Genomic DNA, 15322 nt, shown 5'->3' on the forward strand with positions numbered 1-15322 from the left:
CGTTAAACATAGATTTTAGAATACAGTATATGAAGAAAAAAGAATTACTTGATCAAGATGGCTATGGTCCAGTCCACCTAATTCAAAAATAAAAATCAATTTGGTTTTTAATTTCTAATTTTATGAGTTAATAAGAAATCATTTTGTTATATAATAAAATAAAATTTATAGGGTACATTTTTTGTTCGGGGTAATTGTCCAATATTTTCTTGTTTTTTATTTTAAATTTTTTTGTTATTTGACATTATTGAACGCATGTCAAATATTTGGATTAAATTAATGTATATGGCATGATCTAATTGTCTGACATATTATTTTATCGAACAAAACATGTGTAATCAGTATATGTGCTTTTGTATTTATTTATTTATCTATTTAATCTCTAACTATAATATTTTGTTTCTTTTTTTTGTCTCAAATGCTATAATTGAGTTTTTACTTGTTAGCGAATGATTTACGAAACAAGATTATTGATATTTTATTTTTAAAAAAAAAACTTACATAGCTTTCGATAAATTTATTTCCGATCAATTTATTAACAACGTATAACCTTTTATAACATCTATTTTCTATAACAATATTTTATTATAATTGTTATATTGTATGTTCTTATAACAACATTTTGCCATACAACTTAACATTTTGTCATAACCAAAAAAAGTTAATATTGAAACAAATATCATCGTTATAAAGAGATTTGACTATATTATATCTCATTTTATTAGTTAGACTCACTCATTGTGCAATAGTTTCTCATTTAAAAGAGTATTTCAATTTTCCTTTGTTAATCTTAATGGTTATTTATATTCTTCAATGCAACCTGGATGCTTTAATTTGTGATATTCGTTTGTTTTCTCAAACTAAATCAAGGAGAAAGTACAAGCCAAGAGCTTATTGTTCAATCATTTGTTCATTTTTGTTCAATGGTTTTCATTTTTTCTTTTAAAAAAAGTGAAAATATAAAAAGAAGTCCACCAAAAACTATAATTGTGTTACCATTTGTGAAATTTACCCAACACGGTCCATGTTGCTTCATTTAAGCCAATCTCATTCCACTACAACGTACCCAGTGTAATCCCAGATATGAAGAGGATAAGATATACGCAGACCTTACCCTACCATTTTAGGATAGAGAGGTCGTTTCTACTGCATGACTACCTAACCACAACTTTATGCAGAGTTTGTTACTGTAGAGAGAGTAATGAAGCAAGATAGACAGGACACTACACTTCTTCTTAACAGATGCTGCATATTGAAGGATGAATCCTCACAAAAGTGAACCAAATCCAAATGCTAAAATTTTCTAAATTGTTCAATGCTCTGCATGGTGTTATCAAGTTTGGACCATTTTGTCACATCATTCTTCAGTCAGTTATTAGTATATGTGGACAAACGAAAACCAATGTGCACACATTGTCTTCAACTCGAACTATATGTAGTTAAGAATCTAGACTAAATTCATATCAAGTGTCAACAAAAGAATATTGGATGCAGTAGTACTTTGAACGCTCTAGCAAAGCAACGCGCATCGTTTTCCTGCCTCTGATTGAGAGTACTCACATATCAAGTGTTGGTGGAACATCAATGAGGAAGTTCTGATGCTTTAGCCACTCCCTCAGGACTATAATGAGCTATGGTATAAGTCGCCCGCTGTAGAGGAAGCAGTAATTCGTTGTCAATGCAATCGTACCTGCAAAAAGAAAAAAATCCAGGAATGAAGCCTCACTTGGTAGACATAGTAGCAATATCCGGATCAGTTTGTTTCTACAGTATATAAGTAAAGATCACTGTCTTTGCCTCTCTTGTGATTCTAACCAAAGTGCATTTTGGTTGATGACTCTGGAGAGTTCCCTATGATTCCCTGCCATTTATCATAGAATAAAAATGTTCCCCTAACTAAATTCAGTTCCAAGAATTTCTATCCTGCGTAAAAAGACTTCTTTAGCATATCCATGTACTTGAAGAACCTAACGGAAATATAACTAATGCAAAACTAATTTATTAGATGTGATGCACACTTACAACTTTTTGCAAAGGTTGTCTATTAGTACAGAGAGTGTGATGATCTTCAATCTAGTCTCCAAAAGCTTATCTTCGGGGTAGTTGGCAAATGGTTCTTCCAGGAACATGGAAAGTCTCTCAACATTTATTTCAAGTTGCTGCTGCAGATTCTCAAAAAGGTTCTGCTTTATTTCCCTTTCTTTTGATGTCATTTCGTTCTTGAACAGCGCCTGACCAAACAAGCAAAATGAAACTGGATAGGAACAGGAGAGAATTCGCCTTGATTGAAGGAGTCTATTAAATCCATTTTCTGCCCAGCTGAAGTCCTTTGATTGCAATTCCCCTGCTTCAAGTTTCAACACTTCAAAATGTAGTTTTTGCTTCATATTTGCTTCAGCCTTCAATGAATCACTATGAACCATATAGCGCTCGTAATAATGAGTATAGCGCAAGAGATCATTTCTGGCAGTCGTAGTCCTTTCCTTTTCCCCTTCCTTATAACTGCCACAAGTGTGACCTCGAATGCTACTCCATGTGTGTTCTAAGCCAGTAGCTCCACCACACAACCAACTACAAAGTATAAAATAAATTTTGAACACACAAATGAAAGCAATGGAGAAAGAGAAAGTACTGGTATAATTTGGCTTGGCCAACATTCCTTCAATGAATTAACTAATATGAGCGAAAAAAATATGAAAAAGGGAGAAATTACTATGCCATATTTTGAGCTTGTAGGTTTATCTTCCTCTATTCACTTGTCTAACACATTAAGAGTGGACCAGTGATCTTAGTAGTGAACACTTGTAACCCACTTATGATATAATATGCATGAGTTTTCCTCCTCCTTTTTTTCCCCACAAATAAGATTCATTACCTAGGGACTAGGGAGGGAGATGAATTTGGTCCAAGAAAGGATCGTGTTGTCTTTCTTGGTGTATTTTAACTGTTACCCTACACTCAAAGGATATCAAGCTACATCTCTAGCAAGGGATGGATAACCTTAGGATCTCAACTTTAATACCTTGAAAAAATGCTCTTTTTTTTTCTCTCTCTCTCTCTTCCCGCTCTCCACAATTGAAGTTATACTTCCTCTTCCTTACCCACTTATACTACAGCACAAATATTGCTGCTTCTCTTTGTCCTCCTAATTCTGGTCAAATTTTCTTTCTTGGAATCTGGACGGATTATCCGTCTTATCTGTTCATCAACTCTCTTAGCATTTCCCTCTCCTTTCCCCCTCCTCTTTTTTTTCCACAGTTTCTTGCTTTAAAAGTCATCAATTCCTACTCCTCGGAAGTCCTTGACTGCATCAGATGCAATTCATGCAATCATCAGACTAATTATCACACACACACACACCCAAAAAAAAAGCTTCCGGGAGACCAAGGAAAGAAAAGGAACAGAATAAACAGTTGAAAGACTTCAATAGATGAATATATCAAAATGAAAATGGTATTTCATGAATAGAACATGTAAAACAGTAAATTGGAAGAACATAAGACTGCAGATATAAATAAAGTCTCACCAAAACGGCTGTCCACATCTACATCTTACAAGGTTGCATCCCCCATTCTTCTCCACAGCATTATGACATTTTGGGCAATGTTTGGCATTTTCACTTATCCACATTACCGTCTTCCCATCGTTCTTGCACTTTCTCATCCAAAGTTCCCACATCAGACATGAACAAGGTGAGTGTGCTTCTGATAAACAATTAAAACAGAACTGTACACCGCATGCACATTCAACCTCACAGCAGTATTCATCATCCTCAATACGAATTGCATTTCCACAATGAGGAACACTAGGGCACCATTTAACCCTCTTGTTATCATCAATATATGACTCTAACAGAAAACGATCAAATTTCTCTGCCAAAGTAGGATCTTTTGCAGTGACGAGATCCCTAATCTTTCCTTCATCACAGATCACATTGCACTTTTGGGCCATGCAAGTTACTCGTTTACTCTGACCCTCATTTATTTTTACAATGAAATGAGTTGTCCAACCTACATAAAACAATTATTGGCAACTTTTAGTCTACACCATTGTTTATTCGAGTGACCAGAAAAGTGAAAGCACCAACAATAAATACAATAAGTGAATCTAGCTCTTCAACTTTTCAAGATGCGCTAATCACTATCACAATAAAGAAAATCAACAAAGCCATAGGTTTGCTACAGAAACAGATTCTAAATGTTATTGATGCCATTAAAGATGAAGTGATATCATCAGTCATTTCGAAGTTATGTAGTTACGAAAAGGACCCTAACAGCTTTCCTACTTATGTGAGGCATACAAACAGAAACTTCAAATGTTGGGACAACAAACTCCAGACCATGCGACAAAAGTGACGTGTCACTAGTATAATGATTAATGGGGTCAAGATATAAGAGAAACACTGGTAGTCATACAGAGATAGAGGCTCGGGGAAGGGATGGGAGATGCTCACAGTCATTGCAAAATATATGGTTGCAGTCCATTACAGTAGTCTTCTCAACAGAGGCATCTTCGAAGCAAATTTGACATGTCACTTCAGTTGTCGACAGAGTGGAAGTATGTTCATCTTTCCCTTCCAGTGTCACACCCGCTTCAGCATATAACTTTTCTCTCCCTCTCTCAACAAGAACCGCAAAGACCTTTTCAACTTCCCATCGGTAATGAATAAGCAAGCTTCGTGCATGATGTTCCTTCAGAGATAGCAAGTCCATCACTCTTTGCAAGTCTTCTTTCTGCAAGTTAAATACCAATATTTCACATGTCAGTCATTAATTAACATTTATCCATATGGCAAAGTCGAAATTTTGGGAATAAGTTGCTCACCTGTGCAGCTAAAAGGGACTCTTTCCTGATTACCTGCAAAACCCAATAGTAGGCATGAAGAATTCAAGAAATTCATAAATCATAAAAAAAGAAACATCAGACAACTTCACAATTCAGGGTGATTTTGCTTCCTATGTTTCCCTGATAAGTAATTATATATCCTGTCCTGTGCCTCATCCACTCACTTTGCACACAGTATTCATTGCTTCACAAGACTTATACAGAAGCTAGTCTCATTTACAGAATTTCCAACATAACATCATAGAGTTTAAGCTCATTAAAACTCCTCTTTTTTTGTTAAAAGAGAATACCATCCAGGGTACAACAACAACATACCCAGTATAGTCCCACAAAGTGTGGTCTAGGGAGGGTAGAGTGTAGCCAGACCTTACCTTTACCTTAGAGGTAGAGAAGTAGTTTCCGATAGACCCTCGGCACAAAAAAAAACAGTCCAAAAGAAATAACAGAAGTGAAAGCATAACAAAGCACACTAAAGAAATAACAGAAGTGAAAGCATAACAAAGCATGCTTAGGAAGTAACTACAACAAAAAAACGCAATAATCGACATACAAGAAATGGCATAAAACAACAGAAATTGGAGGCAAGAAACTACGTGAACAGTACTACGACAATGTTGAGGGGTGCGTGTTGGACACTTCAAAAGTAGTGCATTTTGGACAATCGAACATGGGTGCAGCATCAATTTTGAAGAGTCCGAGCAACAAAGACGACTACTAGTACGGTCAGATAGAGAGATAACCCACTACACCATCCAGTGTCTTTTCCCATATTTAAATCACTGGAAATGCATAAGAAGTTAAACACTACAAGTACAAATTTTTCAACTGAAACATTATTGAACAGTTATTCTAGAGTTGTGATGTACTAGAATTGAACATTTCTGATACAGAGCATATGTTGTGTGTGTATGAAAGAAGCTACAACCAAAACCAGAAGAAAAAATTAATCAAGACTATATAACAAAATGATAAGGAAATAAAACATGATATAATAATAGCTTTCCATTTTAGTCTAAGAAAACCTAATCAAGACTCAAAAGGGACATTTAATTTGCACCGCCTTCTTTCGAGAAGAAGAAAATTAAACATTTTGCATGAAAAGAGTATTACGGAGCGAATTCAAGATTTAAACTATGATAAAACTCATTTAAATTATTGGGTTTCAAACCATAAAGCTACTGAATACGTCTGAACCGGTAATCTTCACTTAATCATATTACCTTGCATGAAGAACCCTTTTCGCAGATTCCATTTCTCTCTTGTTCAATTTCCATAAACCCATCAACAAATTCACCATCTTCATCGTCATTATTGTACTGTTGATTCTCCCATTCATCACCATCGCTGCTCACATAGATATAGTCCTCCATTGAGAGTATTAATTTTTTTTTCACATACACTAAAACCCTACAGAAAATCAGAAATTTTACGTTTTGATGATCCCGAGGTTTGTTTGTCGATTCTTGATTTCCTTCGTGTGGAAGGAAGATTTTTTGGAGCGTTTTGATCGGAGTGAAATTCTGCCAAATATAGGTTCACTGTACTAAATTATGGTCAACAATAGTCACACCCTTTTGGAGTAATTAATGATGTTTCGAGTTTGAGCCTCGGAAGAAAATTATGTTGGAAGTATGATTGTGTATCGATTGGTTCGATTTAGTTTTAAAATTTATTGATTTATAGATATGCTAAAGCATTATTATTAAGATATTGGTTTATCAGTTATTGATCGATATCGGTTCGATTATTGATTTAACCGTTAAGATTTGACGCACAATTTTCTTCATTAAAAATTACTTAGTAACAAAATGACAAAATCATATACATGAGTTGACATATTGCATCTTGCTCAAAAGCTAATATTTTCACATTGTAGAAAAACTAAGAGTTTGACATAGTAAAAAATAAAAGTATGAAACTCTCAAGAACTTTATATACCAAATGGTACACATATAGTGATTTAATTTACTATCGGGTTATCAATTAACCCACTAAAAAAATCTAAAATCGTTAAGAATTGATAATCCAATAATAATAAAAGATTAAACCGTTACCGAAACTGCTAAATCAATAATCCATTATCGATAAATTAATATAAAAAAATCCAGTTAGAATTTTCGATTTCGGTTCGGATTTGAACAGACCTAGTTGGAAGCAGCCCCATTAGAAATAGGTTAGATATGATGTTTCAAGTTTGAGCCTCAATAAAAATTACGTTGAGAGAGGCGACATTAAAAATAGATTTTAATGAGTGAATTTGAGTTAGTCGAGTTTCGAGTTAGAGTCTTGAAAAAAATGGGAAAACTAAGCACATATCCCATACAAGTAAAATAATTACAAACAAATACTCTATTACAATTCATATCCCCCAAAGCATGTGACTCGCGACCATGATACCATTACGATATTTATATATTGACATGGTATCATTAAGATTGCTTCAGTCTATAATGATATCACCATAATATATCTATATACTGTCATGATATCATTGATATCTACTTCAATCTTTCAGCGACATCTCCATGATACCATCATATACTGGCATGGTATCATTAATGATTATTTCACATGATTAGTAACACTCCTCAGATCATGTATAATACCATCGAAGTATGTGAATATATTGTTGTTGTAGCACTAAGGTTTCCTTTTGTTCATTCATTCACATATTAAAACTACTCATTCATTAATGATATCATAACAATATATTCATATACTAGCATGGTATTATTCACCAACGGGCAGTCCTTCAAGTATGTATCATATACTGACTTGATACCATCACAAATGTTGAATGATACCATCATAGCATGTATATACAGTGATGGTATCATAAAGCTTTTCCTCAGTCATTCGATATTACATGAATTATATTACCACAATATATTCGTATATTATCATGATATTGAAAATCCTTAATGAGACACTTTTAAAATCCTCAATGATACCATAACAATATGTTGCATATGTTATGGGATCATTAAGGAATCAAACATTAAGGAAAATTGCACAAATACTGAATGATACTATTATAGGATATATATATATATATATATATATATGTATGTATGTATGTATGTATGTATGTATGTATGTATGTATGTACGTATACTGTGATGATATCATAAACGCGAATTGGGCCTAGACTAAAGGGGGTTACAAGGGGTAATTAGTTTGGGCGAAAGGGTACATAAAGGAATTATTTAGGGCCAGGGTATGGGATGGTAAATAATTTGTTTAAAGGGTCCATTTTATGTAGTTTTCCCAAAAAAAATTAGATTGGGAGCGCGTTCTTAGAAATGAGTCGTGAAATGCGCGAATTCGAATTAGTGATGTTTCGAGTTAGAGCCTTGGAAAAAATAATATCTGGCCATATGTAATGCATGCACGAATTCAAATTAGTCTAGTTTCAACATGAATATCAAACACGGGATGAAAAATTAAAAGGAAAAGGGCATTATATTATGAGAGTAGTTTTAACATGTTTAACATTTATTATAAGTTAACAATAACAATTACTCCGTCCGTTTATTTTTACATATTTGGTTTGAATTTCGCATATCTTTTAAGAAAAAATAATTAATAATATAAGTATTTTATCATAATATCTATATTAATTGATGTTTAGTTTTAGAAACTTAAAAATAGTTTGGAGAATAAATAGTTAATATTAAAGATCAAATATGAAGAATTGTTTTCTCTTTCTTGATATATTAAAAGTGACAATTAAAAATAGATAAAATCACTAATATACTAATATTAATATAACTATCTATAATTACATTTTAAATAATTTAAAAGTTGAATGGTTGGGTATTGAACTCTGGCAATCGGTCATTCGGGTCATATTTTTGTCTTTTAAAATTTTTATTCTACTTTACCTAATTAATTCAATCGACCATTCAAGTAAATGGCTTGACTTGAATGTCACGTATGCATGCACTAGTAGTTCGAACCCTCTAGCATATATATATATATATATATATATATATATAAATATTTTATTATTATTTGAGTTCACGGTAAAAAAATTGTAAATTTCAGATTCTGAATATGTCTCGGAAATTTACACCAATTGTTGGTACAATGTCAACTAGGAAGTTCTGCTGCTCTATCTCTTGGATTGATAGCGAGTTATGGTGTGAGTTGTCTCCTCTTATATACAGTTGAACAAGTAGATATACGCATCCTACAAGTATTATGCCACGTGACGTCCTATGTGAATTATGCACATAGAATGTGTGTGTCTACTTGTTCAATTTTATACAAGTTTAAGTGTCAATTTGTGCACACTCAAAATTGAATGACATAAATACAAATTGAGATATGTTAGGATCGAGAACTCGAATGGTGCAGAATTTAGCCAGGCCAAACAATGTTATAATGACAATAACAAAGACAATAGTAAGTTGATAATAATGAAAGTAAAGCAAATAAAGAAGATACAAATTTAACGTGGTTTTATCGGTGTAACCTAGTCCATAGGTGGATAGGAGTAATTTCACCATATCAACAAGAGTACAAAAGAGAGTACAAAATTAGAGTAAATACTTTAATTAAATTCAAATACCCCACGAGAATAACCTCATAAAATCACTTCAAATAAAGGATTCACACAAGTATTTTCCAACATTCCAATGTGAATATATAAAAAAGGCATCTTTTATTTACATAAAAAAAGCCATAAATCATAAAAAATATACAGTAACTATATAATATAACTTGTAAAATTCATATAAAGTATACACTGACTATATAATATAGATTATTTATACACTGAATATACTTATGATATATTCTATACGTGAAATATACATAAATATATATCGAATATATATAAATATACATCAAATAACAATTTTTTTAATAATAAAAATAATCGAATGAGCATCTACTATATTTATCGCAAAAATTAATCCAATAAACATAAAATGGACTCCTAAAATTGGAAGGAGTAGAAAGTTGTTGAAATTTAATTACTTGCTGGCCAAGGATTGCGAATACTGTGGGCCATACTATTTGACCAAAACATGTGAGCATGTGCTTATTGTATTTGCACACGAAGATACTGTGGATAAATTTGATCATTCCTTACTAAGGATATAATATGTTGTGGAGATTTGCGCGAGACTTTTCGATGCAAATTTAAATTTAATATAATTTTAATGTGACATTGAACATCGAATGATAAACTCAAACAATAATAATATATATATAAAAGATATAATATATAAATATATCGGTATTAATTAATATATCTTCTAATTTAAGTGTATATAAATAATTATTTATAATTATATAAAATTAAATAAATAGAGATTTATATAATATGTGTCATTCTGCATGATAATGACAATTCATGTTCTACAATCATTTTATGTGTATTATACTATGTGTTTGCTCAGACGATATAAATATAAGTTAAAGTGAAATTGAAAGAGCACATTTATATATTAATAAATTATGATCATACATAATATGTGTATAACCATTATAAATATGGAGGAGTTGTATCTGAATTTTGAATACTACACACCAATATTCCATCTTCCTTGTAATTCTGTGTAACAGGAGTTGCTATGGCGGAGAGTTATAGAAGAAGCAAAAACAGGGATAATTTCATGGAAGTAAGAAGGAGAAAAAGAATCAGCGGCGAACAATATTCATATGATGGAATAAAAACAACTGGATCTAATTCTGCTGCTTCTCCGTGGGACATTGTGGCTCCTTCTCCAACTCCAATTAGGGCATCGGTAAGATCTTCATCTTCCACCTATCCAAAAAATTACAATTTTAGTGCTAAAAGAAATTGTATCTCTGAAATAGGTTGTACAAATAGTTACTCAGTATTTGCCTCCACATTCGTTGGCAAAAACTGGGATGATCATCAGCTTTTGAGATCTGGAGCTGTTAGAGGTACCAAGGTGCAGACGGAGTTTGATGATGAGGAGCAGGAAAGGAAGGTGATTCTTCATGTTCATGATATAAAGCTGCCACCATTTTTGGATGGGAGAGTTATTTTCACTGAGCAAACTGAGCCGATATTGCCAATTAAGGATCCGAAGTCTGATATGGCACTAATTTCACGAAAAGGGTCAGCTCTTGTTCGGGAAATACACGAAAAACAAAAGATGGATAAGTCCCGTCAAAGATTTTGGGAACTAGCTGGCTCGAAACTCGGAGATATCCTTGGAGTGGAGAAGAGTGTTGATGAAATTGATGCGGATACTGTTGTAGTGGGTGAGGATGGTGAGGTTGATTTTAAGGAAGAAGCCAGATTCTCGCATCACTTAGCTGTAAGTGATTTTACAAAATCGAAAACAATTTCACAGCAACGACAGAATTTGCCCATATTCTCTGTGCGAGATGACTTATTGCAGGTGGTTTGCGAAAATCAGGTGGTGGTTATTATTGGAGAAACTGGTTCTGGAAAAACAACACAGCTAACTCAGTACCTATATGAATATGGCTATACAATTAATGGGATCATAGGTTGCACCCAACCCAGACGTGTGGCGGAGATGAGTGTTGCCAAAAGAGTAAGTGAGGAAATGGAAACTGAGCTTGGTGATAAAGTTGGATATGCTATTCGTTTTGAAGATGCCACTGGGCCAAGTACTGTTATCAAGTATATGACTGATGGTGTGCTCTTAAGGGAAACACTTAAAGATCCTGATCTTGAAAAATATAGTATAATTTTAATATGAAGCCCACGAGAGATCACTTGACACTGATGTCCTTTTTGGCATTCTCAAGAAAGTTGTGGTTAGACGGCGTGATTTTAAGCTTATTGTCACTTCTGCCACTCTGAATGGCCAGAAGTTCTCAGACTTCTTTGGGGGCGTACCAATATTTGACATCCCTGGAAGGACCTTTCGAGTTCAAATATCTTATAGTAAAACCCCATGTGAAGACTATGTCGAAGCTGCAGTTAAGCAAGCCATGACCATCCATATTGCTGGTGCACCTGGTGACATACTCATCTTCTTGACTGGTCAGGATGAGATTGAAGCAACCTGTTATGCACTTTCAGAGCGGATGGAACAACTTACCTCATCAATAAAACAATCAGTTCCCAAGCTATTAATTCTTCCTATATACTCTCAACTGCCTTCTGATCTGCAAGCAAAAATTTTCCAGAAAGCTGAATATGGGGCTCGCAAATGCATTGTTGCTACTAATATTGCTGAGACATCCTTGACCATTGATGGTATTTTCTACGTCATTGATACAGGCTATGGTAAAATGAAGGTGTACAATCCACGTATGGGTATGGATGCTTTGCAAGTGTTCCCCATTAGTCGAGCTTCTGCAGACCAACGTGCTGGTCGAGCTGGTAGAACTGGCCCTGGGACTTGTTACCGACTTTACACAGAGAATGCTTATGAGAATGAAATGCTGCGAAGCCCCATGCCTGAGATTCAACGGACAAATCTTGGGCATGTGGTTTTGCTGCTCAAGTCTCTCAAAATTCAGAACTTGTTGGATTTTGATTTTATGGATCCACCTCCTCAAGATAATATACTTAACTCCATGTATCAGTTATGGGTACTAGGTGCACTGAACAATGCTGGAGATTTAACGGACCTTGGACGAAAAATGGTGGAGTTCCCATTGGATCCTCCCCTTGCCAAATTGCTCTTGATGGGGGAACAACTAGAATGCTTAAATGAGGTTCTGACAATTGTTTCTATGCTTTCAGTGCCTTCAGTTTTCTTTCGACCTAAGGATAGGGAAGAGGAAAGTGATGCTGCTAGGGAAAAGTTTTTTGTGCCAGAATCCGATCACCTTACATTGCTTAATGTTTACCAGCAATGGAAGGCTAATGAATACAGGGAAGACTGGTGTAGCGATCACTTTTTACAAGTCAAAGGTTTGCGCAAGGCTAGGGAAATAAGATCCCAATTGCTGTACATTATCACGACCCGAATCCAGGTGTGATGGCACTCATCTCAACCCACCGAGATAAGTCAGCCTAAACTCAACGAAAAGTAAATGCGGAAGTAATTGAGATGAAGCAAGGTTTAACTTAGTCAAAAATAAATAAATAATCTCAAAATCCCCCAAGACTGGTTGTCACGTGTACAAGCCACTAATTTATTATCGAAGTACGAAAAGAAATACAGTCACAATGTCTTTGTCTCTAGAATAGGACTAAAACATAATAAAAGAGCAAGAGGTGTCCGCTAGATAGATGTGACAGCTACCTCGACACTCGGAATGATAGCCTCGGATGTAGTAGAAAATGCTAGAAGATCAAGCCGGTCCGGGCTCACAACCTACACAAGTGTGGAAGCAAGGGGTGAGTACCAAACAACACGGTACTCAGCAAGTGGATAGCTAAAACTAAGCAAAGCTTAATAGATACAAGTACTCCTGTCCTCCCAACCGAACCTCCTTAACTACAACCTGCATAAAATCAGCCCAACTCTACACTTGTACAATGACAACAGTAATACAGTCCACAAATTCTCATCAATGAATCATACCAAGTCAAGTTCAACATACACAGAGCAATATATGGGTAAACACAAATTCACAAATGTCAGAAAGGTGCAATGCAATGCAATGAAATGATGCATGTCTGTCCTATCGGTACACATCCGCTGAATCACAGTCCGGAACCCATGGGGGACATTTCTGTCCATGTAACCTGCCACGGAACGTGTGGCCCGTCCCCTCAATATATATATCTTGCCACGGAGCGTGTGGCCCAACCCCTTTATTTCATAATACCTGCCACGGAGCGTGTGGCCCGACCCCTTTGTTCATATTACCTGCCACGGAGCGTGTGGCCCGACCCCTTTTGTTTCATGTCATTTTCAGTATCAACACAATATGTCAGAACCAGTGCAATCAATTCATGTTCATATAATTCACGATAATAACATGACAACCACAATAATTTTTCATATCTCACATCAACATAGTCATTTCACGTGTCCAAAATCACAACATATCAATTCCACCAATACATGTCATTAGATCACCATTTTATACCCTCATCTCCATTTTTTTTTGGTCAATCATACCGTCAATAACCCAGTCCAATTTTCATTACTCCCTAGTATATATGACACGGAAATACAAGCATCTATAAGCTTAAATTGAGGTTTAGAAATTCACTTGCCTTAAATAATCACGCAATTACTCCGAGACCTGAGCCTTCCCTTTTCGTTGGGTTTCCAAATAAGTATGATCTAAACAAATAATTAACCACAATAAGATTTCAAAACTAACAACACCCATGTCTAGCCTAGACCCCAAACTTACACAAGTCTATAATCAAGTTCCTAAATCTTGATGCCAATTAATAAATCAAATATTATATTTTTTTTTAAAATTTCAAGCCTAAGGTTATGGCTTAATTCCTCCAATTAACAATTAATAATATTCGTATAATTTTTACTCCTAATTAGTCACTAATGTAGCCAAATATTTAGTCATCCAATAATTCCAAAGAATTACACCCATGTTGCAGCAGCAACCAAGAACCCCAAATATATATAAATATATATATATTTTTTTGTCTTTAGTTCTTTCCAATCCCAACCTGCCATACAAATTAACTAATCATTACCTCACATTTCTTTTTTTTTTTAATGCTTTAGTTAATTATGGAAAACAAAAAATGTTGTCCCCTCAAAACTTCAAACCATAGGAACGTGACAGCTTGCACCTCAATTTCAATATCCAATCACATTAATATATCGTTGATTTGAGTATCTATCAAGTTTTAATGTATGCATGACAAATTTTGAATCAAGAAAAAGAGGTTCACTTACCAGAATGTTGTCTTTCGTTGCCGACGCCGCACGAAGTCACGTTCTAGGGCAAGTCTCTTCCCTTTTTTTTTTTTAAAAAGATGATTATGAATTAACAGTCCTAAATTTCACTACTCATTCTATTATATGGGTTAAGTGGTATAGAATTTTAATTAAATTAATCATTTAGCCCATCAATTAAATTAATTCTCTAAAATTATCCCTCAACTAATTAACCGAAGTCACCGAAAAGTCCAAATTTATAATTTATTTTTTTTTTCTTTCGAAGAGAGTATTTTATGAAGAGAGATGACTCATTCTCAAAATGACTAAACGGGTCATTACATACATCCTCAAGACACTCAAAATTCACTCACCTACAGTGGTCCTGATTGGGATGTCGTGCGGAAAACAATTTGTTCTACATACTTTTATAATGCAGCTATGCTGAAGGGGATTGGGGAATATGTTAATTGCAGGAATAGAATGCCTTGTAACCTGCATCCCACAAGTGCTCTGTATGGATTGGGTTACACTCCCGATTACGTGGTTTATCATGAGGTGGTCATGACGACAAAGGAGTACATGCAGTGTGTGACAGCTGTGGAGCCTCACTGGTTGGCAGAGCTGGGGCCAATGTTTTTCTCCGTGTAAGATTTTGATGCGTTAATTCCAGAACATAAAAAGAAATAGAAAGATGTTTTGGATAG

The 15322-nt window shown here is 34.6% G+C and overlaps 1 protein-coding gene and 1 pseudogene across 1 annotated transcript; one reads left to right on the forward strand and one right to left on the reverse strand.

Moving 5' to 3' along the window:
* Positions 1-1276: 1276 nt before the first annotated feature.
* LOC129881030 (probable E3 ubiquitin-protein ligase ARI2) lies at positions 1277-6383 on the reverse strand. Its single transcript, XM_055955347.1, has 6 exons — positions 6066-6383; positions 4825-4857; positions 4454-4733; positions 3527-4010; positions 2023-2571; positions 1277-1690 (listed from the first exon to the last, which is right to left on the reverse strand). Exons 1-6 carry the CDS (start codon positions 6213-6215, stop codon positions 1582-1584), a joined length of 1605 nt encoding a protein of 534 aa, XP_055811322.1. The 5' UTR covers positions 6216-6383; the 3' UTR covers positions 1277-1581.
* A 3927-nt stretch (positions 6384-10310) lies between these two features.
* On the forward strand, positions 10311-15266 carry LOC129895109 (pre-mRNA-splicing factor ATP-dependent RNA helicase DEAH7-like; annotated as a pseudogene).
* Positions 15267-15322: the final 56 nt, after the last annotated feature.

The sequence above is a fragment of the Solanum dulcamara genome, chromosome 1 (genome assembly GCF_947179165.1).
Source record: "Solanum dulcamara chromosome 1, daSolDulc1.2, whole genome shotgun sequence".
Classification (NCBI taxonomy): Eukaryota; Viridiplantae; Streptophyta; class Magnoliopsida; order Solanales; family Solanaceae; genus Solanum; species Solanum dulcamara.

Coding starts and splice junctions, on each gene's coding strand:
- LOC129881030 (XM_055955347.1), bottom strand. CDS start 6,215: ATGGAGGACTATATCTATGTGAGCAGCGATGGTGATGAATGGGAGAAT. Junction 4,858..6,065: donor AAAAGGGTTCTTCATGCAAG/GTAATATGATTA, acceptor TGGGTTTTGCAG/GTAATCAGGAAAGAGTCCCT. Junction 4,011..4,453: donor CCATATATTTTGCAATGACT/GTGAGCATCTCC, acceptor TGTTTTATGTAG/GTTGGACAACTCATTTCATT.